General features: G+C 40.8%; 6 protein-coding genes across 16 annotated transcripts; 2 read left to right on the top strand and 4 right to left on the bottom strand.

Moving 5' to 3' along the window:
* The first annotated feature begins 25 nt into the window (after nt 1-25).
* LOC115747374 (RHOMBOID-like protein 10, chloroplastic) lies at nt 26-3794 on the top strand. Of its 2 annotated transcripts, none has more exons than XM_048272769.1 (9): nt 26-380; nt 1623-1840; nt 2004-2058; nt 2150-2239; nt 2303-2399; nt 2475-2542; nt 2731-2829; nt 3084-3125; nt 3408-3794. In XM_048272769.1, the coding sequence occupies exons 1-9, from the start codon at nt 201-203 to the stop codon at nt 3540-3542; spliced, it is 984 nt and encodes a 327-aa protein (XP_048128726.1). In that variant the 5' UTR covers nt 26-200; the 3' UTR covers nt 3543-3794. The 2 variants fall into 2 exon arrangements, with proteins under 2 accessions (XP_048128726.1, XP_030539375.1); XM_030683515.2 differs by having other exon boundaries at nt 28-380; nt 2150-2230.
* Nucleotides 3795-4526: 732 nt separating this feature from the next.
* LOC115747387 (F-box protein At1g10780) lies at nt 4527-7320 on the top strand. Of its 2 annotated transcripts, none has more exons than XM_030683533.2 (4): nt 4527-4664; nt 5373-6115; nt 6202-6482; nt 6601-7320. In XM_030683533.2, exons 1-4 carry the CDS (start codon nt 4552-4554, stop codon nt 6835-6837), a joined length of 1374 nt encoding a protein of 457 aa, XP_030539393.1. In that variant the 5' UTR covers nt 4527-4551; the 3' UTR covers nt 6838-7320. The 2 variants fall into 2 exon arrangements, with proteins under 2 accessions (XP_030539393.1, XP_030539394.1); XM_030683534.2 differs by having other exon boundaries at nt 4566-4660.
* Nucleotides 7321-7743: 423 nt separating this feature from the next.
* LOC115747382 (transmembrane emp24 domain-containing protein p24delta3-like) lies at nt 7744-19827 on the bottom strand. 2 transcript variants are annotated; one of them, XM_048272546.1, is made up of 5 exons: nt 19361-19827; nt 8746-8996; nt 8450-8659; nt 8163-8239; nt 7744-8079 (listed from the first exon to the last, which is right to left on the bottom strand). In XM_048272546.1, exons 1-5 carry the CDS (start codon nt 19392-19394, stop codon nt 7935-7937), a joined length of 717 nt encoding a protein of 238 aa, XP_048128503.1. In that variant the 5' UTR covers nt 19395-19827; the 3' UTR covers nt 7744-7934. The 2 variants fall into 2 exon arrangements, with proteins under 2 accessions (XP_048128503.1, XP_048128504.1); XM_048272547.1 differs by having other exon boundaries at nt 8746-8990.
* LOC115747379 (phosphatidylinositol 4-phosphate 5-kinase 8-like) lies at nt 9758-19362 on the bottom strand. Of its 5 annotated transcripts, none has more exons than XM_030683522.2 (10): nt 19171-19362; nt 18398-18527; nt 16978-18060; nt 16234-16401; nt 14791-14956; nt 13940-14050; nt 13659-13846; nt 12639-12793; nt 10966-11134; nt 9758-10207 (listed from the first exon to the last, which is right to left on the bottom strand). In XM_030683522.2, exons 2-10 carry the CDS (start codon nt 18412-18414, stop codon nt 9916-9918), a joined length of 2349 nt encoding a protein of 782 aa, XP_030539382.1. In that variant the 5' UTR covers nt 18415-18527; nt 19171-19362; the 3' UTR covers nt 9758-9915. The 5 variants fall into 5 exon arrangements, with proteins under 5 accessions (XP_030539382.1, XP_048128496.1, XP_048128495.1 ...); XM_048272539.1 differs by having other exon boundaries at nt 12681-12793; XM_048272538.1 differs by having other exon boundaries at nt 19043-19183.
* Nucleotides 19828-21143: 1316 nt separating the features above from the next.
* Nucleotides 21144-25469, bottom strand: LOC115747380 (probable serine/threonine-protein kinase PBL25). 4 transcript variants are annotated; one of them, XM_048272545.1, is made up of 9 exons: nt 25036-25469; nt 24433-24563; nt 24266-24363; nt 23516-24057; nt 22666-22829; nt 22428-22495; nt 22153-22285; nt 21743-21889; nt 21540-21654 (listed from the first exon to the last, which is right to left on the bottom strand). In XM_048272545.1, exons 1-9 carry the CDS (start codon nt 25229-25231, stop codon nt 21598-21600), a joined length of 1536 nt encoding a protein of 511 aa, XP_048128502.1. In that variant the 5' UTR covers nt 25232-25469; the 3' UTR covers nt 21540-21597. The 4 variants fall into 4 exon arrangements, with proteins under 4 accessions (XP_048128501.1, XP_048128502.1, XP_048128499.1 ...); XM_048272544.1 differs by lacking the exon at nt 21540-21654 and adding an exon at nt 21144-21389 and having other exon boundaries at nt 24266-24563; XM_048272542.1 differs by having other exon boundaries at nt 24266-24563.
* A 615-nt stretch (nt 25470-26084) lies between these two features.
* LOC115747381 (probable 3-hydroxyisobutyrate dehydrogenase-like 2, mitochondrial) lies at nt 26085-27397 on the bottom strand. Its single transcript, XM_030683527.2, has one exon. It carries the CDS (start codon nt 27252-27254, stop codon nt 26328-26330), a length of 927 nt encoding a protein of 308 aa, XP_030539387.1. The 5' UTR covers nt 27255-27397; the 3' UTR covers nt 26085-26327.
* Nucleotides 27398-27895: the final 498 nt, after the last annotated feature.

Here is a 27895-nt window from a genome sequence, read left to right as displayed (position 1 = left end):
CTACAGAATTTTTGACCCCTGTACGGTTCTTCTTCAGTTTCCTAACCGAGGCATAGAAGGGCATTTGACGACCTTTTCTGGGTACCCATCACACTCAGTCCCCGGGGGGTCACCGGAAATGGGCCGGGCTGCTTTGTGCAGCAACGGAGTCAATTGTCGAACGGGCAGGACACGTTCCTGATTCCGCCTCGAGGAATAATATGCTGGGATTATCTGCAAACCCCACGCCTCCCTATTACCACCGGCACCGCCAGTTCCGGCCACTCGGGATGTCGATCGCCGGCGGCTCTTCCGTTCCCGCGGCCATCCATCTGATCACCGACGCCGCTTCTTTACGCCTCGGTCACCACCTCTGCTGTCTTATCAGTTCCTCCTTCCAGGTTTAACTTTCTCCCTCTCGGATTGTTAGCTTAATCAAGTTTAGGATTGAGGACCCCTTTTACGCTTTTCAGTGAACAAGCTAGAATAGCAAAGCTGTTTATTGGAGAGTTTTCGCGATTTATTGGGTCTATCGTGTTCCTCGTGGCAACCCAAATTGAGGGTCTAACTGTCTAAGAGAGAAGGGGGCTAGTACTTAAGCATTCCACCGCAGGAACTACAATTCAGCCAATGTACTTGGATTCGCCTTCCGAGATTGAGTACGCTGGATCAAAAGGTGGAAAAAATGCGCAGTTGCAAGATTGGTTCATCTTGGAAACAACGGTCTTCCGGGTATGAAGATGAGTTACATTTTTCATGACATTCGGTTGTTGTCTTACTTCTATACAGCGGCAACTGATACTGATAGATCGGTGGGATGACCTTGGTCTGACTTCTTGCTCATATTCCTCCCTCACACTTGGTCCAGCCTCCCTTTTCTTTCTTTCTTTCTTATAATCGAAGTTGTCCAGTTTGCTGCCGAGCAACATCTCGTGGCGTAAAAAAAAAAAAAAATCTCGTAGCCGCTTTGCAGCTTGATGCCTATGCCCCCGTCATTCTTTGGATTTTAAGAGATTAACACTAAACTACTACTTTTTTTTTCTTCACTTAATTTCACCTTCTTATCGACGACACCATATTTTTTTATGCTAATCTTAGAAGAAATTACTGCTAAAAGCCAGCCGTTTAGAGTGAAAGGACCCAAAAATTTGTTCACGGAAACTTTCTACATAATACAACTGTATTTTCACACAATTCTCCACTATGATCTTACGACTTCCATCCACGAAGGCCCCTGCTCAAGGGTGGCTCCACTCTACCAGCACTTGCCTGCGGGAATTCATAACATTGATGTCAATGGGTAATGTAGTATGAGTGTATATGTTGCCTTTTCTCTATGGGAGTGCACTCCATAGACATTGGCGTCAAGACAAGTTTCACACTTGATGTCTACCGATATGCTGTAACTATTATTCAGTTCATGGATAGCCTTTTCTTATGGCAGCTCCAATCTCTGTTGCTACTTGTCTGGCAATGGGTCTACCATGCCCTCTTTGCCCTTAGAATAAGCGAATGACAGAGAGCTTGGGATATGGTTGACCTTAGAAATCCTTTTAAACTGAGAACTATCTGCACTTTCCTAATAGCCAACAAATAAGAATTATGCTGTCAAACAGAGAATCACTCATCTCAATTGTTTGCAGAGTTTGAAGGATATTTGGTACGAAAGAGCCCTCTCCTTCAACGGAATTGAGTTTCTTCAGTTATCAAAAGACGCCTTTTCATCCACATGTTCGTCTTTTTTCCATTTTTCTGATGGAAGAGAAGGTAGAACTGATGGCGCATCGTCTTCTGAAATATTTAGAAGAAAGTCCCCCAGTGGTAGACATTGGACAAATGTCATTCTAGCCATCAATATCTTGTGGGTACTATATATCATAATGTCATTTTGTTGAATCATCTGCTGCCGTAATTTTTTTTTGTTGGACTTTTTTTTTTTTGCCGCATTAATTACACACCGCTGCAGTAATTTTATCTTTCTTGTTCAAATTTTCAGTTTCTTATTATGTGTTGCTCTTTCTCAGAGTATACGCTGGACAACTCGCAACTCAGGGCAAACTGCTCTCTTGGGGAGCTAAGGTTAGACAGTAGAAGAGAATGGAAAGCCTGTGTCCTTTCTTGAAAATGGAATTTGCATCATCTAAGTTCATCGGGTGAATTAACTCTGCAGATTAATCATCTCATCAACAAGGGACAATGGTGGAGGCTGGCCACATCATCTCTGCTACATGCGAATGCCATGCACCTCATGGTCTGGTTGATAATATTGCTCATCTGTATATATCATGGTCAATGGTCTTGCACTTAAGGTTGTCCTTTGCAGGTCAATTGCTATTCATTGAATTCCATTGGTCCCACCGTGGAAGCAGTCAGTGGCCCCAAAAAATATCTAACGGTTTACGCCACTTCTGCAATCGCAAGTAACAACTCGGACATACTGATGCAATGATACAGTTGCATGTCTACTGGTCGTTAATAAGACTCTCATTCTACAGGTTCAGCAATGAGTTATCTGTTGAACAAGGCGTCTTCCGTAGGTGCTTCTGGAGCAATTTTTGGACTGGTGAGTCCTCTTGAAATGTCATCTATTACAGTTCGAACCTGCCTTCATAGACAAAACATTGAACCTGATTCATGGAAACAAATGGTTTTGAGGCTAATAGTTATCTAACAGATATCCAGTTGAAGACTAGCATTTTCCTTTTCTTCGTTTTGCCTTTCTTCATTGTTATGCATTTGATGCTTTATTAGGTTGGTTACATGGCTGTTTACATCGCGAGGCATAGGGGCCTGATTCGAGATGCCAACGAAGATCTAAAGCACATAGCGAAAGTAATTATCTTAAACATGGTATGTTTCTAACATGCAGCCATAGCTCATTCAATCTTTTTAAAATGTGTTCTATTCTTCCAGCATGTTTTCCGCCGCACCTTAGCATGGCTAGGAAGCATGCTTTTGCTTCTTCCAAGTCATTGCTTTTGATCAAGCTTATAGAAGTGGAAGTGCGTCTAGGAACACAGCTTCGGCAACAAAACTGTTCTATGTCTAAGTTGGCATGCTTGCATCTGCAAGATAAGATGATACATCGAATGTCGTTGCTGCAGGTCATTGGGCTGTCGTGTAAAGGCATTGATAACTGGGGACATGTAAGTATAGCTGCAATTTCTCATATTTGTTTGCACTAAGTGCTTTCATTCTATTGGAAGTTTACTGAACTGTCTCGAACATTGCGATAAGAAAACGGAGTGGCCGGAGCACCATTACTTTGTGGTCTTCTCTTGACAAACAAGAAATTTTGTGATGACTTGCGTGCAGCTGCATAGGGGAAAATGGAAGTTTTCAGTACTCTTAGATGGATATCCATCTTTGTCAGATAGCGAGCTCGTCATTTCGAGTAATGGTTCATTTCTTAAAATTTCCATATACAGGTAGGAGGATTGCTCGGTGGGGTAGTCACACCGTGGGTTCTTGATCCTGCTTGGAAGCTCGGGCATAGGTCTAGCGATGGTCGAAGAATCATCACCGACACCAAAGGGAGAAAAGACCCGGGGGAGCCGAAGTGAGGTGTAAATGCCAGTGATCAAGATGCAACTCCACCTCCCTGGACCCACAAACTTATTTAGCGTGTATTGACAATTCAATGACACAAGAAAAACTGGGTAATGTAGAGGAGATTAAAGATCGATCGATCACCCTGTGACTAAATTAGATGAAAAGATTTGCAGGGTTGGCAAAATGATCAATCTTCGAGCTTTAAGATCGGGATGAGTTGGCTGATTTAGCTTTGTACTTGTGCGAGATAAAGATTCCACCGTTGGTTTTATCTCATTAAATCCCAGCAAGGGTTGTGAAATGTATGGCGTAATGCTAATCGATGTGCGATCTAAAACTCAATATAGATTAGAAGACCTGGATGTTAAAGCTCGGTTAGAATTGAAAGACACGGTCACAAGATGAATTTCCAAGTAGTCAGTACGCATTTGACAGAGTCCGAGGATTGTCGGACGAGCTTCTAATTTCACTCGTTTTTCGGTGCTATTGCAAACGACGTAATGTTTTCACTCCATTCTTTACAAATGATAAAGAAGAATATTTGTGAGGATAATAAGGCCCGGAGGTTGGTAGGTCCAATCCAGCATGAAGGGATGATTTTTTTTTCCATTTTTTTTTTTAAAACACAAATAAGACAGCAGATTTCGCACGAAATTCTTTGGCGGAACGAGGAGAAAGATGGGCCCCATCGAACGGTCGGAAAATTCAAAAGTTTAAAAAGAAAGCGCTTCTTTTTGCATGGGGGGTGTAGTGTGGTGGGACGAGGGTTTTCGCTGTAATTTTCACGCTCGTTGAGATTTAAAAATTGAAAACCCGGAAAAGAGAAAAAAAAAAATTTAAAAGATTTAGAGTAAAATGTGGCCCTCCTGCCGGTCATTGGCTCGCAACTTCCACCTGTCTTTCTTCTTTTTTTTAAAATTTGAAAGAAACCCTCTTTAGCCCCCCCCAACCCTCCTTGAAACAACGCGCCCTCTCTCTCTGAATACCATGAGCAGCAGATATAAATACTGCGCTGGGATTATGGCGACAGCCTTTGCTTTTGGGATACATCGCTCAACTCTTGCCTCCCCACCTCCTCCTCCTCCTCTCTCTCTCTCGCTCTGTGGAGCTCAGATTGGTGAAATCTACAGTAGGTATGGCCACCAGCTGACAATGGCCGAGATGGGTTCTTTTTTCTTGTCTTCCTCGAGCTATCGTGTGGTCTCCCTCTCCGTGAAAAATGCTAATTTGCTTTGTTAGCACGAGATCTAGTGGCTCCCTCTTCTGTGCGCACTCACACGGGCTTGCGTGATCTTACGTTTCAGCTTGCCGTTGGTTTTATCGTCCACCCTCTTATGGCCACTGTCTGTAGCGCAAGATGTGCTAACCGATGGAGGGCGATCCATTTGTTTGACTGTGAATTGCTCGGGCTCGTATTAATGTCAATTCAGAATCGAGTGCATCCCAAATATGGATACTAATGTCTCTTGCCCGCCGTAGCCAGGATGGCTTACTTTATTCCTAATGACAATCTATTCGCTAACTATGGGATCCTAGAAAGCCAATGGGCAGATCTTGTGGGTTTCATTTTGTAGTTTTTAATGTTAGAATTTCTCTTGCATCATTTACCTAGCTACTCGCTTAAGATTTTATGTGCTTAGGGTGGAAATTCTATATAGGATAGATAATCTGACTTCCGATTCTTGAAATCTCCCTCAGTGTGATTCATTTAATTGCCATGGCTTTGCGATGAACACATCTCTCTTCTGTGTGTGGTACGTCTGCCAGGTTTTATCTACAGTTATATGGAGGCCAAACATGTTGTGAGTTGACTGTCATCTGTTTGATTCTTGTCCCCACAGGATGGATGCCTTACCTGATGCCATTATTCAATACATTTTATCATACGTAGATAATGCCAGAGACATAGCAGTTTGTAATTGTGTTTCTAAGCGATGGAAGGATTCCCTGCCTTACATCAGAAGACTCTACTTCCCTCGCAACTCTTTTGAGAATAATGCCGGAAGGGACAATCCCGATGATGTTGTGTGGAGGATGATATCTTCCATCGTTCGGTTGGACGAGCTTGTTGTGTACTGCCCCTTCTCCAGCGCAGGCCTTGCTTCATGGCTCTCACTTGTGTCTTCGTCCCTCCAACGCCTCGAGCTTCGGATGGACAATCTCGCTGAACAACAACCATGTTTGGAGACCCCCTCGAAGCTTGATTGCATCGATGCCGCAAAGGATTTGGAGTCGCTAAAGCTGTGGGGTGTCCTCATGACTTGTGTGCCTAAATGGGACATATTCCCGAAACTTAAGAATCTTGAAATCGTTGGTGCAAGATTGGAGGGTCCTGCATTGTCCTCTGCAATTCAGGCATGCCCTAATCTCACAAGCCTGTTACTTCTTGGCTGTGAGGGGGTTAGGTCAGTTTCGATTGATTTGCCCCTCTTAGAGCATTGTAAGCTGGACTTCTATGGCTTGGGTAACTGCTCGCTTTCTCTCACTTCCCCAAAAATTGAATCGCTCGAGGTACAAGGTTGTAGCTGGATAAGAGTTCGTGAGACAAATTGCTTGCGAAATCTCTCGATTTCCAATAATTCTGGTAATTAGTCTTTGGGGATTGCTCTTTCAGTGTCTTTTACATGATAAATGTATTAACTGATTCTTTGCTTCTTCTTTGAATTTTAGGAAGGGTATACATGGTGGATTTCGGAAAACTTGCAGCTCTTGAGTTCTTATCCATCAGAGGGATCCAGTGGTGTTGGGATGCAGTGAGCAAAATGCTCAAATGGGCAAGTGAGGTGAAGCATCTATATATGAAGGTGGAATTCACTGGGGATTTTGAAGCTCTTCAACCATTTCCAGAGGTTGACTTAGTTGATTTCTTCAATAGCCATCCAAAGCTGCAGAAATTTGACGTTCATGGAGCAATGTTTGCTGCTCTTTGCCAGAAGAACAGCCTAAAAAATGTGAGCCCATATTATTATCAGAAAGAGGCAACTGATGTCAAAACTTTGCAAAGTACTATTTTTTGCTGAGGTAAGACGTGGTTGTATGTTTAACTGAGAAGTCCATTTTATTTTGCAGATAGATACAGGCTTTACAATTCCATGTTTGGAGGAGGTTGCAATAACAGTAAGATCCCCATTGAATGCAGAACAGAAAATGGGAACACTTGAGTCACTCCTAAAGTATGGGAAGAATCTTAAGACGATGGTGATAAAGATTCTTCAAATGAAGAGCAGCCATAGCAGTGCTGATGATTTTTTTGACGAGATCTGCAGGTTTGCATACATGAACCGGAAAATAGTGCGAATTGAATAATGGCTTGCTGGGGTAACTATTCCTCTGTTTATTCACACCCAGTGCAACCTCATATTCTCTGACCTGCAATTGACCTGCTGCTTCCCATAGAAATTTTCCTCATTTCAGTTTGTAGTATGCTTTATTTACGGCAGAAATAAATGAGACACCTAATTTTCCGTCAGTTGAGCTCTTTCCTGCCTGACTTTTGAGTCCAGAGAAAAACACAGCGGCTAATGTGATGGATCAGTTTGCATCGAATAGTGTTTGACAGCTGAATAGGAGTAGATAATTAAACCAACTCTTTGAAAGTGGTTATTTGCGATTAGGATGATGCAGATGATTTGGGAAGCTAATTTGCTTGTTCACAAGGGCTCACTGTTGTTTTAGAAAAGATGTGTACTGGGGGAGACAAAGTTGTACTTTGACAGAAATGTGCAGATTTCTCGACTTTTGGGAAGGTGTATTTACCAAATGGATTAGTTCTTATTCTTTGTTTCTTCACTTCATTTGGCTAATTCTGTCATTGTGCTACTTGCCTTATGTCTATCTGCTCGTGGCCTTCGGCAATTAATTAACTGCTTGACAAAATTCATACCAACAGACGATGGTCTTTCCAATTTCTATCAGAAAAATAAGCTATACTGGTGGTGGTGGCCTCAAATTAGGATCACCGTAAAAATATGGACATAATGCTACACCAATCTGAATGACTGTTTCACAAAACCATTTCAGACGCCCAAAAATAATTGTGCCTCTGGAAAAACTTCGCTGGCCAGTAGGAGATGCAGGGGCTTCTTACTTCATTAGTATACGGTACACCTTGTGACCATAAAAATTGAGGATTCTATCCCGTTCTTGTATTGGTTCTAGAATGCACGTTGAGCTATTGATTTGCAAATTCAGGAGTGACAAAACTTGGGAAAATAGTGATGTCTGAATAAATTAGTAGGTGGTAGCATAGCTCTGCAAATTCAACATTTAGATATTCTTATTGCATCAATCCTTGAAAAGATTCCAAGATGCATGCTAGAACATATTTAAGATGCACAGGTGCTAAATATGCGCCACAGCCACAGGATCAAAGTTGTCCTCATGCTTCATTGAAACTGCAAACCCTAGATCAGCTTCTTGTTTTTGAAAAATTGCTTCAGGTGCCACAGCTGGAGACCTGAAACTGTAATGCAGACTCCCAGTGACATGATACTGAACCATGCGACTCTAGCATTTGTTCTTTCAGTCACGGTTCTCATTTCTGCTTCCCTGTTTTCTCCCAAAAGAATATCCAGGTTTAACACCACCTCAAACTGGAGAAGACACTCCGAGGAAAACCAACAAAATATCACCTGATCTTAAGATACGACATGTTTATAAGGATGGCTTCAACAGATCCTTGAAGCTTCCTGAGCTCAAGCTCCACTCCCTAACATTGGCACCATATTGTCCACAAAATTAGAACTGCCAAACATACCGATGCTAAAGAAATTGCCAACCAAATCAGTTGCTTGACTTCAATTTTGACGAACTTCACAAAAGCAACATTTAATTACCGCACGTCTGAAAACTGAACTACAGACCTTGGGATTAGAATGTATTGGATAATTTGTCACGTGTAGTTAATAGTTGTACGAACCTGAATCTTCTCTTTTCTTGCAACTGATTCCCAATCTTTTGCTGCAATTCCAGTTCTCCAGTCAATGATAACACTTACTTCTCCACCTCCTGGATTACTGTCCACCCATAAACATGCTTGGTGGTTACCAGCCTCGCTAGTTGTGAATGCAAACTGACCATGCGTTACATTCTCCTTGTGATGAAGAATATTTCCATACGGTGAGGTCACCTGTATCGAGTAAGCTAATGCCACCGGTAAGTAGAATGAAGCGGACGAACACCGACTAGATCGAACATAAAATGATCGAAGATTACCTTGACGGAAATAGTAGGAATACTGGATTCATAGTTGGAAACGACGACGTAATCGGCCAAAACTACGACGTTGTGCTGGATTTCCTCAGACACGCACTTGGTCCCAGTGGCCGGTAGGTTCAACCAAATCGCCTGACTCTTCTCCACTAAAACGTCACAAAAGAAACACACCATAACTACAATCGAAAGCAACACCTTCCCACGCACCATTGCAGATCCCTTCATTACAAATCCTCTCTCTCTCTCTCTCTCTGAAAAAGACACTCTTCCGTAAGTTACGAATAACTCAGACAACAACAAACGTACGTCTGTCTGGTCCAATTAGACTTTTTGGTGATGTGAGGTTACTGAATGTCCTCATAATGACAGATTTTGATAGCCCGCTGCTTCAGGGATTTTGCCCTTTCTAGGCAGCAGACGGCTGCTAAATTATTTGGGAAACAGAGTAAAAGCCCTTCTGGCTCGAAATTGAGAATCGTTTTACTTATGGCAGGATTCAACCATGTTTTAGCAACTAAATGATTCTCTTTAAGCCCATTATTTTCACCAAAGGTAAAACTTTAATAGCATTTTCACTCATTTCGGCAAGATATCTAGACCAAATTTGACGTGCAGGATACATCTTGCAATCTCAAGCAGATAATAATATTCCCCTTCTGTAATTGCGAGGAGAATCAATGTTTCAAGCCCGAGGAACAAATCGTCTCCCATCGCCTCTTCAATTACAAATGCTTTCCTTCAAATTGAAGTCCATAGGAAGTTAGGAACATAAGCAGACACTCAACTAATTTTAATAGCAAATGAAGAAGTGGTGGGCCAGCCAATTTAATTTATGTACTAATTGTTATAGGACAGCGGGGATCACACGAATTGCACATGAACACGCGGACACACAAAACTCAGGCTGCAAGATATTTAAAAGACGCTTCTGAGATGTAAACTCATCGAAGTCGATCAGCCTAGACAATATGCTGCCGCTGTATTAGCACCTGAGACTTCCATCGGAATCTGATGAACAAGCACTGACCAGCATAAACCGAACGACTGTAAAAATCATGAGACAGATTTACACATGACTGCAAAAAAGAATATTTGTTTACACTTCTTCATTCTCAAGCAAAAGAAAAGCTATAGCTACCTCACAGTTATGATACAGTGGGTCAAAACTGTCTATTGACATACTTCGTCGTTGGCGGGAAATACTCTCTCCAAGAAGCTGATAAGCCGCTTAGCATAGAGTTTGGGTTCAACACAAGAAATTGACAGAGGATCAAACTGCAGTGACTTATAAGCATGCTCCATCTTTTTCTTCAGATTATATTCCTGCAATATGTCAATAATGCCCATATACAGAACTACGTCATAAACCTCAAAAAGTTCGCTTTCGGCTGAATCAACCTCCTCTTGTATAAGCTTGCGGGTGGCTTGAGCCGGCATGTTGACTCCCAGCTGCACGCGCAACCTATGTTAAAAACCAAGCACTTTTGCTATAAGCCTGCTGCTTAGCCATTATAGCCACTTTGTTGACATAAGGATAGACAACTAAAAACAAGACTATCTGATGACAGGAAAATTTACCAGAAACAAGCAGGAGAGAAGAAAAGGAAGATGCGCTACCTTATCAACATAATAAAGGAACACGGAGCAGCTTGCGATGTAGCAATTCTTTGAAATAAACAAAAAGAACGATGGTACGCAGCAGACATAGTCGGACAAAGAACTACGATGCAGAAAAAAGTATCCTTCCAAGAAACGAGCAGGAATAGGATGAGTAATTTTCTCATCAAAGCACCAGCTGCCTGTAGTCTTCAATTGCATGCTATTCCTTCGCTGAACTTAGGGGCATCGACCACTTTGCAAGCAATTCATGACCCCAAACTGGAAATTAATAAAGAACAAGAAAGGGTGCATAGAAGCTTGACAAAATATTTCAGGACCTCAATTTCCAACGACATTTAGATTGGATTAAGACAAGCTAAAAGCCAAAATGCTAGAGCAGAGTGGGACGTTCTTTGGGCATCGATTACAGGCCCAACGCAACCAGTTCAGTGGGCACTAACAGGAGCAACACATGAAAGCTGGACTGGTTGCCATTATCAAACCATAAGGAGGAGTATATTCCCAACATGTTCTGGAAATAGGATTATGAATGGCCTTAAATAGTGTCAAAATGAAACACTGAGAACTTCATAAAAAGGGAAGCTTGTGGGTAGAAGCTACCTTCCAGTACCAGGAAGTAAAAGATCAACTTCCTTGTCACCCACAGAAAATGCTCTTAGAGTACTTCCTCTGATATGGGGACCAGGTGTTGTGCTAACAGAGTTTGGTTCATGTGTAACCAGAAGTAGACCTTTCGAAGGTATCAGAAGTTCCCCTTGTGATGTTGGACCTAGAAGAAAATGAATGTAAGCTGCATACTATCTGATGATGCAAAATTCAAAGCTGAGATACGGCGATAGATGTTCATGCAAAATAGTGATATATAGGTGACACAAACAAGAGAGACCTATTATACGATATCCTCGACATGCAAAAATGTAAATTTTTAAGGAATAATAATTGTATGTCACTCATCAAGGCATTTCAGCTAACATAACCTGCTCAAGACAATCCGGTTCACCATGTACCTCCTGGGAAGAACTTCAGTCACAAAACCTTACGTTCTGAGCTGCGTACCCCTCAAAGCTTCAATCCTTGAGGTATTTCCAACACTAATACAACTAGAAATAAGCAGCTTCGACATGTATTTCAGCGAGATTCGTGAAATGAAACTTCAGTTACTTCTCTATATCCAGCATTCCCTCATTAGTCCGCTCAACTCATAAAGAAAGTTAGAAACTTGTTGAGATACTTTTACTTTTCGATTTTTGTTTAATGTAATTCCTGTGACAAACACACTATGCCTTTTTTTTAAGTCTGAAACACCTGAAATTTCCACAGGTTATGAATTCTAATGCATAGATTTACATATAATTTGTTAAATTGTTTGGAAGTTTAGATTATATTTAAGTTCCGGAGGGAAAGCAAAAGGTTGTTTTTTACTGTTTAAAAAACACAACCAAACAGGCGCTTATGGACATGCAAATCACAACTAATAGAAAGTCAAGAATCAGAATGGTTGTCATTCTCAAACTAAGACCACCCATGCCAAATTTTCACATTAATTGTTAATAATAGAGTAGGGGTACACGACCATATATATATGCCAGATGCATCCAGAAGCTGCATAACAATTAATATCATCCAACCAACAGAATTCTGACTTAAAAAAAAAAAAAAACGAACAGAACAATACTACAACTACAAAATTAACCCATGACTTAACATGAAAAGGAGCTAAAGGTGGGCTCAAAAGCCCCAAGCATCTTTAAAATTTAAGGCTCAGACAAAGAAAAATCATATATTACAAAATGGGAAAATGACACAAATGGTCCCTAACTTCGGCCTAATGTGTAATGTGATTCCTGAATTTTTAATTTGACCAATATGGTCCATAAACTTTAGCCCAATGTGCAATATGGCCCATGAACTTTCAATTTATTTAATGTGGTCCCCGAACTTTTGGTACATGTTCAACTTAGTCCCTGAATTATAAGAAAATGCTCAAAGTCGTCCCCGAACTTGAGTTAATGAAAAGACTACATTGAACATCTTCCTATAATTCAGGGATTAAGTTGAACATGTTTCAAAAGTTCAAGTACCACATTGCACATTGGGCTAAAGTTGGGAAACCATATTGATCAAATTAAAAGTTCAAGCATACTGGATCAAAGTTTATGGACCATTTGTGTTATTATCCCTTACAAATTCTGACAGGATCAAATCTAAGCACTGTTTTGGAAACTTGCTGAAATTAGTAGCAACGTTAATTGATAGCACATGGTAGTACCAACCATTGCCAGTGGACGAACTTTCTTCATTCACCATTGCGCCGCCTAGACTTAAGAGAGCCTTCAACTGCTCAGGGGCTCTAAAATACAATCCCAGCAAAAGGCTATAATCGATGATTTGTTGAGATTCCAAAAACATGCAGTCGAGTGAAATTTGTCTGCACATAAAAGAATCCTGCTTGTTGATTAGGAAAAACATGAAGTCACCAAGATCTAACTGAGAATTTTTTTTTGGTCCCATTGTTAAGTCCCACATCTTTATGCAAAAGAAAACCTATTTGGTTAGGCACTATGAACATAAAATAAAGCTCAGAATGTTTAGAGACAATCAACAAAGCTGCCAAAAGCATATATAACCAATACATAACAAATGAGAAAGTGAATTGCCAATCATCCTAAGTTTATGTAGTGACAGGCGAATGTACTTGTTTATCGAAGAAATAAAAAATAAACAAAAAGACAAGGGAATGCACCTAAAATGAAATCTCACACAACAACTGAAAATCCTCCAAACATATCAGTTTTTAACCATAAGCAAATGAATTAAAAGACATAACTTTATCCCTTAACCATAATTTATGTCAGGAGTATATCTGCAATAAACACTGAACAATTTTCATCAGAAATTAGATAGGGGCTCTCGGGGCCAAGGAAATTCAATCAACTTCATAGACGTCTTTCCATAGAGTGTACATGAAAGATGACCAATCAACACAGTACATTCAATGACACTCTCGCTTTCAGAATGATGATGAAGTGGAAACACTTATGGTATGCCAAAATCTAGAAGTGGATGCCCAAATTCAGTATTTTACAGTCATTTGTTAATGTCAAACCAGGGCCCATTGAGCCAAAATTTAGCAATTTGTGGGACTCCTAGTCAGAGTGGGCATCAGTGATAATGAGGATGCATCTTTGTTTCTTTCGTTTCTTTTCACTTTGACAAACCACAACCTAGGTGTTAAGGTAGAACATGTAAATAATGGCAGTCATTAACCAGTAGAATAGCAAATCGCTACTTACTTGAAAAGTGCCTCTCGCAATGATTTGTCCATACGAAACACATAAGCAAGATCAAGATCTTTTAATGTGGTATTTTCATCAATTTTCTCTCTGTCTGTATATCTTCCCAAAGATGAACCCTTCAGATCATACCGTCGATGAATTCGTAATTCAGTGCAGAACATGTTCCCCATAACCACAAACCTTACCTGGAAACAGGAACATGAAGTTAAATGGACATGGACCTACACGCATAAAGGGTAGAGTGAATAATGACAAGCTGCAACCCAGATTGTGAGTACCTTCCTTCCACCCATCAGCTTTATGCAATGGAGACCGAAAAATTTTGTAATAAGAGTATTTTCATGATCTCCTACGTGACAGTAATAGTGTGGCAGCATCTTCAGAAGAACCTGTCCAGCAATACCCATATGTCAAATCCATACCTAACCTTCCCCCAGATAATTTCTGGTTTTGTTCCCTATGATTAGTGAATAAATGGATCAGCATCATGCTCAAAACACACATAGCAAGTCTACTAACAGTGTTGCGTTCGTTATTTCTACTCTGATAAGGAACTGTAGAAGCTGGTTTTATTTTCTCTATACAAGGCATGGAAACGTTATCTTCTGGAATTTGGAATCCTGACTAATAGGCACCTTTTTGTGGACTATATCACTCAAAAGCTTCTAAGTTAGCAATTGGCAGTTTTATTTAAATGCTCAATTTTCTAAATATATTATTATCTTCACTAGCTTATAAAAGCCAAATGTAATACAATGGTTTTATCACGCATTATCTCAAACTAGGACCTTAGTCTTGTTCCTTTTTTGTGTTTTGTGTTTTTTATAAGTATAGAACCTAAAAGTTTTGATGTTCAGATGGCTAAATTAAGCATTAGGCCACTCATGTGGTAATGCAAATTCATTGATGAGGGACAGAAATCACACATTTATGGGGAAATAAGTCGTTATTCAAAGCATAATATTTGTCATCAGAGTGGTTATAATGTCTTCCAGATAAAGCAGTGGATTGTACAGAATAAAAAATCACCACAGCACATTTAAATCCAAGAAATATGCTAAGAGCTAATGGTGGTATGACAGATTGATGATATAGAAAAGAAGTTGTAAATAAACTTTGTTCCTCAAACCTTCACTTCGGGCTTTTTTAATGTCTTGATCACAAATCTACCATCATGAGAGAGATAGAAAATACTGCCACTTTTTCCTGGAGAAGATAGTTCAGTAAGACCATCATCATCACAAATGGACATCATGTATTCAGCGGCATCCAGCTTGAACATCTCCCTCAAATTCCTGAGATATAATTCAGAAAATAATGAAGAGACCTTTCTAAATGAAGTTACAAGCATTTAAAAATACAACAAGATGTTTATTAGCATTTGCACGTTACAGTGCAGGTGATGGGCCGGTGATAATTTCAGCTTTTGGCCCTGTCAAAGAACACATATAGCCCTAAAGGAAAGACAACGAAGAAGAAGGATTAAAAGGAGAAGCCAGTAAATTATTGGCTAAATAAGAAATTCTCTCGTCTAAGTATGAATATCGAGTGTCCTGTATGCCAGGCCCTATTTCATCAGATATAAACTTCATGTCTCACTTCATACGGTGCAGACATCTGATAAAGCTGTACTTATAAAAGTATACCAATATGAAAAAAGGGTAAGTTTTAACATTTCAGTGAAAGAAAAAAGGCTAATAAATTCCACCCAGAGAAAAAAATTCAATTGCTGTTCAATATATTTCAGATTTAAGCGCAAATTTTCTAGTTTCAAGGTGGAAAATTAAAAAAAATTTTTGGGAATTTTTTTCGGGCTCCTCAGATTGTCTCGATAAATTTATGAGATCTATACTTTCACAAATTACTTTGACGTCTAAGTAGAATACCATCTTCTGGATAAATTTACACCTTCTATGTTAATATGCTGTTGACTTTATACAATTGAATTTAACTCCAGTTGATGTGCAATTTGTAATAATCTGAAAGCCAAGCCAAAGAGAAAACATTCTAGCTTGTCTATTCCCTCATTGAACATAAAAGACTGCAAAGACTGTCGGCTAATTTGATTGATTATGTTCAATTACTACTCATTATCGATGTCGATTTCATCTAATACCGATCGGGCGCCAGTCAGGTTGATTCTTTTAAGCGGAATAAGGTGTGACTTTGGAACCTTGAGTACCCCCCATCATGGCGAACCTATCCTTGTGATCGGGATCAGGTAGATGCCTCACAGCCGGGGGGAAGATCTCCAACCTAAACTATCTTAACATATATGTAACAGAAACAGATTAGGCCAACTTTACATAACCCCACTAAGGGAGGTCCTTGCAATTTGATTATCCGACAAATTCAAGTGAAAAAGGAACATCTCAAATAACTTCACATTCGCATTGTTGTTCACAAGTACTGAAGTACTTTAAACCAATCCCAACAAATCAGAGAAATATCAACTGAGACCTTAATTACCAAACTGCAGCAACCCTTCTACAGAACGATGCAGTCTTCCACACAAACCCGATAACACAGGTAGGATCCTTACTTTTAGCAAATGCGTAATACTGATGCATACCTGAAAACCATTGGGCAGTAGTCTTTCCAATAGAAATCTATGGAATAGTGTGGAGGTGTAAACTGAGAGCCCTTTTTAGGAAAAAACATCCTTATCCTGGCTCGCTCTCCAAAATCGGAAGACCGAACTTCACGCTTAGGGACAGGTGTGATCTTGCCGACAGTGTATCTGGGGGTTCCAATTTGAACCAAAAGGTTGTATAAGAAGGTAAAGCAAACTTGTAGCAAGACTTATAAAAGGAGGGACAAGAAAAGCTTCTAGAGTTTATTCTACATTAATTGATCGAATTGGGTAAAATTGGAATACCAACAAATACTTTGCATCAACAAATGTCAAATCAGCAGTGACTGCATAACCCTACCAAAAAAAAAAAAGGGGAAAGCTAAGCACACAGCAAATGATAGGCACTTACTCCACATCTCATGCTTTGTAGTTAGAACAGTGATTAAGAGCACTAAGGTTCTTTTATGCCATCTTCAGCATAACTACTATGCTAAATGTCAAACTTTCAGGCATTATAATCAGCTTTCACCCAGAAGCCTGAAGGGGTAGTGAAGAGCTCAACAAACATCTCTTCCATTCCCGCATCTTGAAAGCAGAATTTAACAAGCAACTTAGTTTCTGATAGTTAAGGTAATAACCAAAAAAAGTTTACTATCGAAGTATACCTATAAGAAGGACACAAAAATGGATTCCCATCTTCTATATGCTAAGTACGACAGTTAAGCTTTAAGTATCAATCACCTGATACCCAGTTGCAGATTAAGTTTCAAATAGTAGCTCCGGTCGCCTAGAGGCATATCCATGCATGGCCTCTTTTTTGGCTCTTTCCCATGTAATTTATTTTTCTGTTTAGTTTTGTGCATCAGTTCTTCATAAGTTCTAATTCTCTCTCTAATCAGGACTCCTTGCATGTATTCACGTTCATAAACTAAAGAACTGTCATCCTGCATTTTGTCTTGTCTCTCCTCAGGGACTTCAGGCACTCCAGATGATGACTCATGAGAAACAAGTTCCCTCTCGGAATCAAAAAGACTCCAGTTTTCATCTAAAGACGTAGCCCTATTTGAAATTCGACCTGAATTTCTCAATAGTCCTCCCATTGAAACTTTTTCAGAATAACTCCTCTTGATGAATGTTTTTGGAGCAGTAGATTCCTCGAAAGCCAAAGACAAACTGTGAGATGACATAGTTTTTCCCTTGTCATTGTAACCCACACTGCACCATTTTTTGAGAGATGGATGCTTACTTCCAGCAGGATAATATGTTCCTTTCCCATCCATTAGACCCGTACTCCATGTTCCAAAATAATAAGCCCCATCTGCAAATCTGTATATTCCGGACCCATGTCTTAACCCATTCAACCAAAAGCCATTGTAGAGATCACCGTTTACCCATTTCATTATCCCTCTGCCCCACATTTTACCACCTTTCCAGTTTCCAACATACGTATTACCACTATTCCACGTATACCTACCGCTACCTTCGTGTACCCCTTCTTTCCACATACCTTCATACATGTCTGAATTACCATACTCCTTCCTCCCAACACCATGCTGAATATTCATCCTCCAGGCTCCTTTATAAACAGATCCATCAGCCTTAGTAAAGGTCCCACATCCATGAAGATAACCCCCGGAGATATCACCCTCGTACCTCGCTCCAGATCGCCAAAAGATTTCCCCTTTTCCAGTCATTTTCCCTAACTCCCAGTCACCCTCATAAACTGTTCCATCCAACCAAGTATATCTTCCCTTCCCATGGGGAAGCGTTCCCTTGAAATCACCATAGTATACATCTCCATTGGATAAAACCTTTTCATCCAGCCTGTAAAGCATCATGAGTTTCCATGTTAAAGATATATCAAGACATATTCACAATTCCTAATTGGTTGTCCTCGAGTAAATCTAGGCTAGCAATAATGTGTATTAACTTTCACCTATATAACTAATTTCTCTCAGGACGCATAGCTTCTCTAGTCTTAGTAAAAAGTTATGCTCGAAAGTGAAGTTATTGAGGGCGGGTGGCAAACAAAATGAAGCATCTTCTTACAACCAGCTTGGAGATACAGATGATAACGTAATTTCCCTAAAATGTAACCTGTCATATCGATCTTATTACCCACAAGAAGAAAATGCAAAAGGTATTTACTAACAAAACTTACCTTTCATTATTCTCCATGGGGCTTCGATAATACCAAGTCTATCATACACAGATGACACACAATAATATTCCCATCTGCTCTTTTTTGCTTCAAGCAAATAAGTTGGGCATACAGAAACCGTCAGGTGTGCCTACAAAAAAAGGCCACACTCATGTTAAGATGCCAACATGCATGCTAATGGTCACATTACCCACATTTGCATATCCTACAACAACTTAAGAATGTGATACCAAATCCTCACAATGCTAGCTCCTGCCATGATCTAACATCTGTCAAACTAAACAATTCTTTTGGCTGCAAAACGTACGACAATCCCTTCAGCCATCATGACAGCCTCCTCCCACTCAAGCCAAACATTCCTTGTCAAGGAATAAGCTGTGCTACAGTTTCCATATACCAACCATACAACAACCAAGACTACGCACAATCCTCCACGAACGTCCTATATTCATGAAGCTAAAGCGAAAGCTCGCAGCCTCGCAAACTAGCATCCATCCAGCTAAAGCGATTCGACTGTAAACTATTTTGGCCTCACTTTTTCACTGGGATCCACATTACCATAACTCACCAAGGAAAAACATAAAAAAGAAAATAAGAACGCGATTAAAGCAAGCTGATTAATATTCACTGAAACCCTTGCAGGACCATTCGAATCGCGCGTTGACATTACACTGCCACTCAAGGATTCGTTTTTTGGCAGGAACGAGAACTATACAATCAAGAACTGGTGCAGTCTCGGCAAAAGGAAGAAGAAAGCAGCGAAAAGGCTCTACCCCCACATATCGAACAGAGCGATGAGCACGAATGGGCTATTGCTCTCTCGCGAACAGAAAAATCGTCGAAACGAAAATGCCCGGACAGTAACGGAAAATTTCTAAAAAGTCCACTCCAAGTTCAACGAGTCGATGCTTTTCTCTGAAGCCGACAACGTTCCAAGATTCTTCGCTTGATTTGACACTCCACCTCTCTCTCTCTCTCTCTCTCTAGAATGCTTCATCAGCTGGAGAACAAGAATCAAACAGCGAGAACAGGGGGAAGAAGGAGGAGGAGCAGGAGGGCATCATCATCAATCACTGTTGCCACGCGTCAGACAAAGACCCCGGGGCCCCATCACCCGCTTTGGCCCAAGGTTCTGATCCGACGATAAACCTCGAGGGAATACAAAAAGATCGGAGTGGGGCCCAGCGAAGACGGCGGTGATTGGGCCGGGGCGCACAGAAAAGATTCGGATGAAGCCGCAGGGGATCGCTTTTTTTTTGGGCGGGGGTTGTGGGACTGGCGTCTGAAAGGTATAAAGCGAGAGGGAGACGATGAGGAGTTAAAGAAAGGTATAATTAGCCAAAAGGGATTAAGATGCGCGGTGCGATTTAACAGCTCACATTACTTGGAACATCTTGTTGCTTTTCCCCTCCAGCCCCACCAGCTCACGTGGGGAAAATCAAATAAAATTTCTTCTGATTAATTGCACGTCTCCTCTTTTCGCAAAACTAATATTCTCTCTGAAATTTTTTTATCCAACTATACGGAAATTGAGACCTTAAACTATAGCGTGTACATTAGTGAGTCGCATTAGAAGACAAGAGAGCCAATCACACATTAGGTGACTTATAATTAAATTTATTTCATGAGTTTAACTGATCGATTCTTTTCGATAACTCGTCCGATGTAATCATTTTATGAAATTTTTGTGCTCGGCGTCTTTCGAGTTTCTCATGAGTTCTTAACTTCAGACGGGACTCGATATGATCAATTGAGAGAATGAAAGATGGCTGGTCCCACCGCGGTCTCTAATTGTTTGAGAGACAGACGTTCATGTATTGATCTGGAGCATCGGAAAAGACAACAAGGAACAAGACCAGCACGTCCAATTCAAAAGGGTCATATTCCAATAGTCCGGTAGTGCAATAACTCCGTGGACTTCCAGCTTTTGGAATTCGAAGGATCTGATTCTTCGCCACTTTAGGCCCATCATCGTCATTTGACACGGCCATCAAATTCAAGGAAAATTTGTTCAAAAAGTTCTAAATCTATTGTACTTATACCAATTCAGTCTTAAATCTTTCAATTATGCTTATTCAGTCCTAAACTTTTTCACAAATTGTCAATTCAGTCTTAAGCCTTTTAAATATGTCAATTTGATTCTAAACCTTTTAACGATTTGCCAAACTAATCCTAAACCTTTTTACAAATTACCAATTTAGTCCTTCCGGCCAATTACTCAAATAATATGTTTAGGACTAAAATGAAAAAAACTTCAAAAGATTTAGAACTAAATTGGTAAAATTTCAAAAAGTTTAGGACTAAATTAGCATAATTGAAAGGTTTATGACTGAATTGGCAAGTGGTTAAAAGATTTAGGACTGAATCGACACAATTGAAAGGTTTAGGACTAAATTGACATAAATGCAATAGGTTTTAGACTTTTTTGGTAATTTCCCCTCAAATTCGACTACCGAAGCCGTGTGCTTATTAAAGCAAACAAAAAGAAAACCTCGAGATCATAGAGGAGTTGATACATCTGCAAAAAAATATTTTACAAAGGGCTCAAATTCCTTCCCTGTTCTCGGTCTTGTTCGGACAAAAATATTTTTGATGCTTCAAAAGTTAATGGACCAACGCTATAAAGAAGTCGTATGAAAACATTAGAACAGATCTTTAGCTTTGAATTTGATGAGCAGGGCTGTTGAACAGCACAGAAGTTCCATAAGGATTGCATAAGTGCCCCGGAGATGAAAGCAAAGGACAAGCGAATCTGGTGAGTCTCATCTTTGTTATTACATGACATGGCTAATTTGCTTTTCTAGATTTGGAGCACAAGTTCATCCAAATCATCCTGGCCCCAACAGGGTTCCTGTTTATCTTCTAAACAAGACCAGTCATTGATCATCGTTACACTAATAAGTATTTGTACACAGAGACATATGTAGACTTCTTCCGAGAAATCCTAACAACCAGGTCTTGCGATGGGATGACCTCGAACCACGGCTAAAACCTGCAATGTTTCACTAGTCATTGGTCCTTCCAAAGATAGTATGATTGCAGAGGCTACCATGCTGTGTCCAATTAGCAACTGCAGAACGACGCAGAAGAACTACCAAATTTTAAGTGCAATGATTAAGCTACAAAGGATATTATCCCATAAAAACAGTCTTTACAAATTGTCAACTCTTCACTCCTTTGGCAGTCAGTTCATGTCAATGTCATTCCCTACGGAACAAATGTAGGACAATAAGAACTACCATGGTTCTACCTATTCTCTGGAAAAAAAAAAACACATAATTTGACTTCAGAAATGAAGGAAATTGGAGATGTGAAGATAATTTTGTCAATCAATGTAGATTTTACCTCACTCATGGAGATTCTGCGATTTAAATCATGCAGGCAGAGCAAAGCAGCTTGAGCCATATGATCGATGAATCTATCATCAGTAGTATCTGTCAATCTCGGGTCTCTGACTTCACTCAGAGAACCTTTTTCTATTGCAGGTAAAGCCTGGTTTCCAACAAAACATAGCATAAACAGAGAGCATACAAAAGTTCTTGTTTCAGATTTTTATTGTGTATAAATAGACAAAAGCAGCAGGCTTAGAAGATTAGGTCAGGCTCTATAATCGGGAAAGATAATGAAAAAAAGCCATCCCTTCCATAATACTAAACTAAAGTAAAACTTAGACTCTTCTTTTCTTAAGGCAAAATGTGATTATGAGCACAATGTATGATGAAAAATTAAAGTTTGTCAACATTACACCATCTCACCCAGTCAATGAGATCCTCCTTGTTGGGGTCCAGAAAACATCGGGCACTCCTTCCTGTTATGAGCTCCAACAGAAAAATCCCATAGCCTTGCACATCGATAGCAATGCCATCGCCTTCTTGCAGATTCAAGCAGCTTTAAACAAACAAAAATAATATACTAAACTTTAGACAGCATGGTCACCCAACAACCTCCATATGATTGCTGATATACAAGTGCTACATCAATATCTACAGAAAGTGTTAGAGATAAATATGCTTTTACAAAGGACACTTACTGAGCTAATGATTGATTATCTCTTGGAGAACTGTCCTTGAGGCATTTGGCAGTCATGAAGTTCGCAAGCTTGAAGAGGAACAAAGTAACATGTCGATGAGTAATAAAAATCGATGAGACAGAAAGAGACTTTTAAAGCAGGTTCTGAAACTTATCTAGTCTCATCACGAGTTTAGCCAATATCAATTAAAATTGAGTGGAAGCCAGTGTTCATCTGACTGAATAATGGTACTACCTACCATTGCAGAGCCACCAAGAGGATAGATGACATGACTGGAACAGACAGAGAGATGCACGATTGGTCCATCAACACATTCCTCATGAAGATAGCGCAAACATGCACCTATTTCCACCGCTATGTACCATCTTGCTTTCCATGGTATTTTTTCAGCCAAATCGTTATCTAAATCGAATAGAAGTAGTAAGTTGCAAAGTGAAATAACATCTAGAGCATATTTTAAGACCCACGGGGAACACAGGCTTTCAAATCTGCAATTAAGGAAAAAAAGAGAAAGAGATACATGGAAAGATGGGAGAATCTCAGATAAGTGATCTCATCAGCTATCATTCTCACAGTTCAAACTTCAGAGGGCAGCTCTACAGCTTAATTGCGTGTAAAACCAGACCAAAGGGACAGAAACCACAGCCAAGCTGGGTTGGCTGCATAGTTCCTCTTACAGTGTCTCAAAATAGAATTGTACATTGGCTCCATTTAGGCTCAATTCAGGTGTCGACTACAGAGAATGGAACGGCACTGATAAAAAATGGTACATCCAAATCAAGGAAAAATACTGATTTGACAGAGCAGAAGTAAATATATAATCAGCCGTTGACACCCTTACTTGATCCTTGTACAGAGCCAGAGACTGAAGTTCCTTAGCTAAATTTTCCAATGGTTTGCCAACTCCATAATCGCCAACGCCATTATGGTTACATAGTCTCATCAAACAGGAATTTGAACTATTGGAGATAGGGAGCCACGCATGCCGTTATAATCATTAAATATGGCCACAAAGTTCTAAAGCACATGCACATGACAAAATGTAGTATAAGAGCAGGAAATAATTAGAGTGAGGAATATGCTCTTACTTTGCAAGTTAATTTCCAAAGTACCCATAAAGGGGAAGTCGAAGAGCAAGAACATGGAAGAACCCGCGAAGCAGTACCCAACAATATTCAAGATATTCCGGTGGCGTACACGGGAAAGGATCCTCAGCATTGACCAAAAATGTTCATCATTTGGCGAGAAACATTTTACCAGGACAGGTGTTTCCTGAAATTGTCCTTGATACATATGTATATTGTCTAGAGTTTGCACAATACTCTCCTTGGAAAAACCACTGGTTATCACTTCAAGCTCACTCTGAGTAAAGGATCGAGGAAAGCCAGTTCTCCAGGCGAGTGGGTACCAATTACGGTTCTTAGGTGGAGGTGTTATGGACGTCCCTTCCTGGTTATCTGTAATAGGATCATTGGAGAGATGTCCATCATCAACCCTTCTATGCTTCAGAGAAGAACTTTCCTGCAGGATTACTTTCGATGGCATTAAAGTCACCACATCTTTGCCCTTGACTAGTGCAAGATTGCAGCCCACGTGCCCATATATGTAGGTTTTGTCTTTCTTTAGATGGCTGTCAACAGTGAAATATTTCAATGATATACATAAATCGTTGCACAAGACGAAACAGCAAATAAGCGGATCATGAGAATACCGTGCAAACCGACATTCTTCAAAGGCTAAGATAATTCCTTTTTTAAGGGGTATATACAATATCGGTCGCAAGACAATTTAGAATGATCCTAATCTTCAGCTTAACAGAGAGAAGCATAGAGAGAGACCTGTCCAAGATGATCCAACAAGTATTACAGCTCTGTGCTTCTTCAACTGTTACATTTCTCGGACAAAATCCAGCAGCAATTTTACTTTCCAATTTCACCTGCACAAGGAAAGTTCTATGCCTGCTCAGTGGGGTTTTCTTCTTACTGTAAATTAAATAGTCTCTAACCTCATTTTTCTTGCAGTGCCGATAAAATGGCTGAAGGCAACTCTTGTATTCATCCCTCTTTTCAGCGATCTCTTCCTTGAGATCTGTCGGATCCACTTCCCCTTCTCCTAAGCGCTCTAGTTTTTCCCCTGCAAAATAATTGACTATGTTTACCATACCGACGAAATCGGAAGATATAAAGTTGATCAATGACCTTCAAAACCTCACAATATTAGTGGGAATGCCAGGAAGAGGATATCAATGGACCACACCAGGACACATACATTTCTTTTAGTCCTTCTTAAAATTTTAAGCTGCTTGTAGGTGATGACAATGCACCCAGTTTAACACCTTGAAAAGTTTCACTGATCAGATTTCGATGATTAAAACATGGTTATGGGACTAAAGGATAAGATTTTCTAAAAAGAAAAGGCAGACCAGAACTTTTTCGAAGGGTTGAGAGGCAGGTGATTCCAAAATCGCACAAGAGAAATTCTTCGACAGTGAAATTCTGCCGCTGAAATGGTGTTGAAAAAAAAAAATCACGTGGGAGAGCTAAAGCTAGGCAAGTCATTCCTCGCCAATATGAATTATATGTAAATTAGGGGTATGGTCACTGGTTACCCATGTGAAATGGAAAACAGGAAGCTCGCTTGCCAATCTTGCAGAAGATGCCAAGAACAAGAACAGTGTGTCCTCGTCGGACGACGTGCCTGAGAGCCCATTCAAGAGCATGCAAGTTTCCTCTGCTCCTGTTGGCGTCCAACACCACCATCACCGTCTCTCCAGTGGACGAAGAATCAGCGGCTCCCAAACCCATGTTGTCGGAATCGACCTTCTTTGTTCCTCTGGATACACGCTCGTCGTTGGGTTAGGATGGGGAATCCGTGTGATTTGAGAAGGTATATTCATAGTTTAAATCGCCTAATACAGACTAAGAGAGAGTGAGAAACAAGGTTTTCTCTGGTTCGATATGGACCAAGGATACTTGCTCTGTTAATTTCAAGAACGATGACCCATTGTCATCTGACAGTAACGAGAAAGGCCTTGGCAATACTCGCGTTTTTTTTTTTTTTGGTCCGAAGGCAATACTCGCGTTGACAGAGACAAAAAGGTGGGTGCTTTGTCTGTCCTGCTTCTAGGCAATGGGAATAGGGACAAGAAAAGAATCACAAAATATCTAATGTGAGTTTTTCAACTTCTAGTTCCTTATGACCTAAAAAAAAAAAAACTTCTAGTTCTAGGATACCGATGCATAATGATTAATGTCTAGTCCTGTAAAATGAAAGTCTCTTCTTTAGCTTTGTTATTCTCGGCCCACACTTTTTTCTTTAATTTCCCTAACCGCGTCAAAGTAGCTGCTGGTTTCATTTCCTCGTAGATAATGTGTCAGCTGATCCACAGAGGGGCAGGTAAAAATGAGATCGCAATGGACAAGTATGATCCCACTGATTATCCATTGAGCAGTGCTAGCAAGTCAGAACACTTGGCCAAAAATAGGATCCAACAACTTACTGTGGCAGACTTTAATTTCTTGCCACAGAGAAGACATTAAAATGCTAGTAAGGAAATCGAACTTCATCCAGCATTTTCCTTAGTAGAATGAGTATTCGCAAAAGTTTCTTAAACGCAACAGCAGAAAGGCAATGCCTTTTGATTAGCAACCAACATGCTAACCAGCAACCGTTCTGCATATGGAATAAGATCACAGCTGCTTATATTTACAGGGCATTGTGCAAAGACAGTTTTTTTCATGAAAAAGTACTCCACTTTCCTTTTTGCACAATATACACAAGCAAGCACTTTCTCATACTAGAAGATATGATGTTTCAATGTCCCAAGATCAGGGGTCATTGGACATACAAGTCAGATATGAACGGAGGCCATAAGGTAAGCCGCATACTTGGACAAAGTCTTCACCTGCCAATCCCATTAATCCTATGAATAACACTGATAAGACCTTGAGTCCCCAGATGACCATCTCCATTGGCCACCATTCCAGAGAACAGCTGCTTGCACTGTGCAGCTCCAGGCAAAACAACTACCTTCTCATCCTCATCTCCTTCCACTACATCCACACCCATCCCCAAATCCTTCACCATGTACTCTGCGAACCCGCCTGGCCTGAAATCCTTCCCGATCATCCTCTCCCCAAACAACTCCATCACCATCGAGCCCGCCGCCCCACCCCTCACTGCGTCCACAAACTGCCTCACATCCAACCCTGCCCGCTCTGCGAAAACCATTCCTTCACTCAACCCCAACAGATTCCCGCCCACCACTATCTGATTAGCAATCTTGCAACTCTGCCCACTCCCAGCTTTCCCCATGTAAGTAACTTTACCCATACAGTCAAACAAGGGCCTCAGCCACTCGACAACCCCATGATCACCACCAGCGAAAATGGCCAGCTTTCCATCTCTAGCACCAATGTCACCCCCGCTCACAGGCGCATCGATTGCCCAGCAATCCCGGCCTCGTGCAGCGTTGAAGATCTCGCGGGCGAGGGCAGGATGGCTGCTGGTGGTGTCGACGAACGCGCCTCCGGGGTTTAACCCAGAAAGAATGCCATTGGGGCCGAGGACAATTGATCGAACATCTGACGGGTGTCCCACCATTGTGAATATGACGTCGCTGCGAGTAGCAACATCTCGAGGGGAATCGGCGAGAAGGGCTCCTAGGGATTGGAGAGGGAGGGCTTTGGAAGGGTTGCGAGCGTAGACGGTGAGAGTGTAACCGGCTGAGATCAAGCGAGTGGCCATGGAAGCTCCCATCACGCCGATGCCGATCCAGCCGATGCGGGTCTGGGCAGGGGTGATGGGCGTTGGGTATGGAGTTTCCATGAGTAAGGAGCGAGAGAGAGAACCGGTGGACACGGGGGACCTGGGCGCTTTGCCTCTGTGGCTATCCCAAAGTGAGCGCAGCAGGCTGGGCAGAGCGTACGGACTTAACCAAGAAAAGCACTGTCCAGGTATAAAATAGACACTTTTCTGGTGGTACGTAAGATAACGAGCAATGTCATGCCAAGTTCCCCTGGATGTGCTCACCTGAATACACGGACAATTATTGAAGATTGTACCGCAGAATCAGTGAGAGTTTGTGGACGCATTATGTTCCTCATAATACTCTTATTTTGTTGCGAAATCGGCATGCTTCAACACATTGTTTACATTTAACGCGTTTATCCCAAAGAGCGCGTTGTTTACTGGAATAGCTCAATGCGGGATGACTATTCAAGGAGCTGACCTGAAAATTTATCCTCGACGAAGGGCTACCAGATGATTGAAGAAAATCTTGCTTTTTAGCCAAAATGCTTCATAATATGTAATGAATTTCCCCTTAAGGTGAAACCAAGTTGATGAGAGAAACCATAAAGATGTTATCTTCCTAGATCTTCCTAAATAACGTGACAAGCCTGGAAGTTTATGTTCGCTTAGTCATGAACATACCTTATGACCAACATGGGTATGATTCTCGAACTTCA

This window comes from Rhodamnia argentea, chromosome 11, assembly GCF_020921035.1.
Source record: "Rhodamnia argentea isolate NSW1041297 chromosome 11, ASM2092103v1, whole genome shotgun sequence".
Taxonomy (NCBI): Eukaryota; Viridiplantae; Streptophyta; class Magnoliopsida; order Myrtales; family Myrtaceae; genus Rhodamnia; species Rhodamnia argentea.
Note: the sequence above shows the minus strand (reverse complement) of the source record. Positions and strands in the feature narration are given on the sequence as shown.

What these genes read in the sequence shown, in the direction of transcription:
- LOC115747374 (XM_048272769.1), top strand. Translation starts at nt 201, where the DNA reads ATGCTGGGATTATCTGCAAACCCCACGCCTCCCTATTACCACCGGCAC. An exon ending in TGCACCTCATGGTCTGGTTG is followed by an intron (nt 2,240 to 2,302) that starts ATAATATTGCTC and finishes TGTCCTTTGCAG; the next exon opens with GTCAATTGCTATTCATTGAA. An exon ending in CGCCACTTCTGCAATCGCAA is followed by an intron (nt 2,400 to 2,474) that starts GTAACAACTCGG and finishes CTCATTCTACAG; the next exon opens with GTTCAGCAATGAGTTATCTG.
- LOC115747382 (XM_048272546.1), bottom strand. Translation starts at nt 19,394, where the DNA reads ATGAAGCATTCTAGAGAGAGAGAGAGAGAGAGAG. An exon ending in CAAGAAAAGAGAAGATTCAG is followed by an intron (nt 8,240 to 8,449) that starts GTTCGTACAACT and finishes TGCCAATGTTAG; the next exon opens with GGAGTGGAGCTTGAGCTCAG. An exon ending in ATGTCGTATCTTAAGATCAG is followed by an intron (nt 8,080 to 8,162) that starts GTGATATTTTGT and finishes GGGAGAAAACAG; the next exon opens with GGAAGCAGAAATGAGAACCG.
- LOC115747379 (XM_030683522.2), bottom strand. An exon ending in TTGCGAGAGGCACTTTTCAA is followed by an intron (nt 12,794 to 13,658) that starts GTAAGTAGCGAT and finishes TTTTATGTGCAG; the next exon opens with ACAAATTTCACTCGACTGCA. An exon ending in AAGTTCGTCCACTGGCAATG is followed by an intron (nt 11,135 to 12,638) that starts GTTGGTACTACC and finishes ATTTTCTTCTAG; the next exon opens with GTCCAACATCACAAGGGGAA.
- LOC115747380 (XM_048272542.1), bottom strand. Translation starts at nt 25,231, where the DNA reads ATGGGTTTGGGAGCCGCTGATTCTTCGTCCACTGGAGAGACGGTGATG. An exon ending in TGTTGGATCATCTTGGACAG is followed by an intron (nt 24,058 to 24,265) that starts GTCTCTCTCTAT and finishes CACTGTTGACAG; the next exon opens with CCATCTAAAGAAAGACAAAA. An exon ending in GATAATCAATCATTAGCTCA is followed by an intron (nt 22,286 to 22,427) that starts GTAAGTGTCCTT and finishes GTTTGTTTAAAG; the next exon opens with CTGCTTGAATCTGCAAGAAG.
- LOC115747387 (XM_030683533.2), top strand. Translation starts at nt 4,552, where the DNA reads ATGGCGACAGCCTTTGCTTTTGGGATACATCGCTCAACTCTTGCCTCC. An exon ending in ATTGGTGAAATCTACAGTAG is followed by an intron (nt 4,665 to 5,372) that starts GTATGGCCACCA and finishes TTGTCCCCACAG; the next exon opens with GATGGATGCCTTACCTGATG. An exon ending in AGAAGAACAGCCTAAAAAAT is followed by an intron (nt 6,483 to 6,600) that starts GTGAGCCCATAT and finishes TTTATTTTGCAG; the next exon opens with ATAGATACAGGCTTTACAAT.
- LOC115747381 (XM_030683527.2), bottom strand. Translation starts at nt 27,254, where the DNA reads ATGGAAACTCCATACCCAACGCCCATCACCCCTGCCCAGACCCGCATC.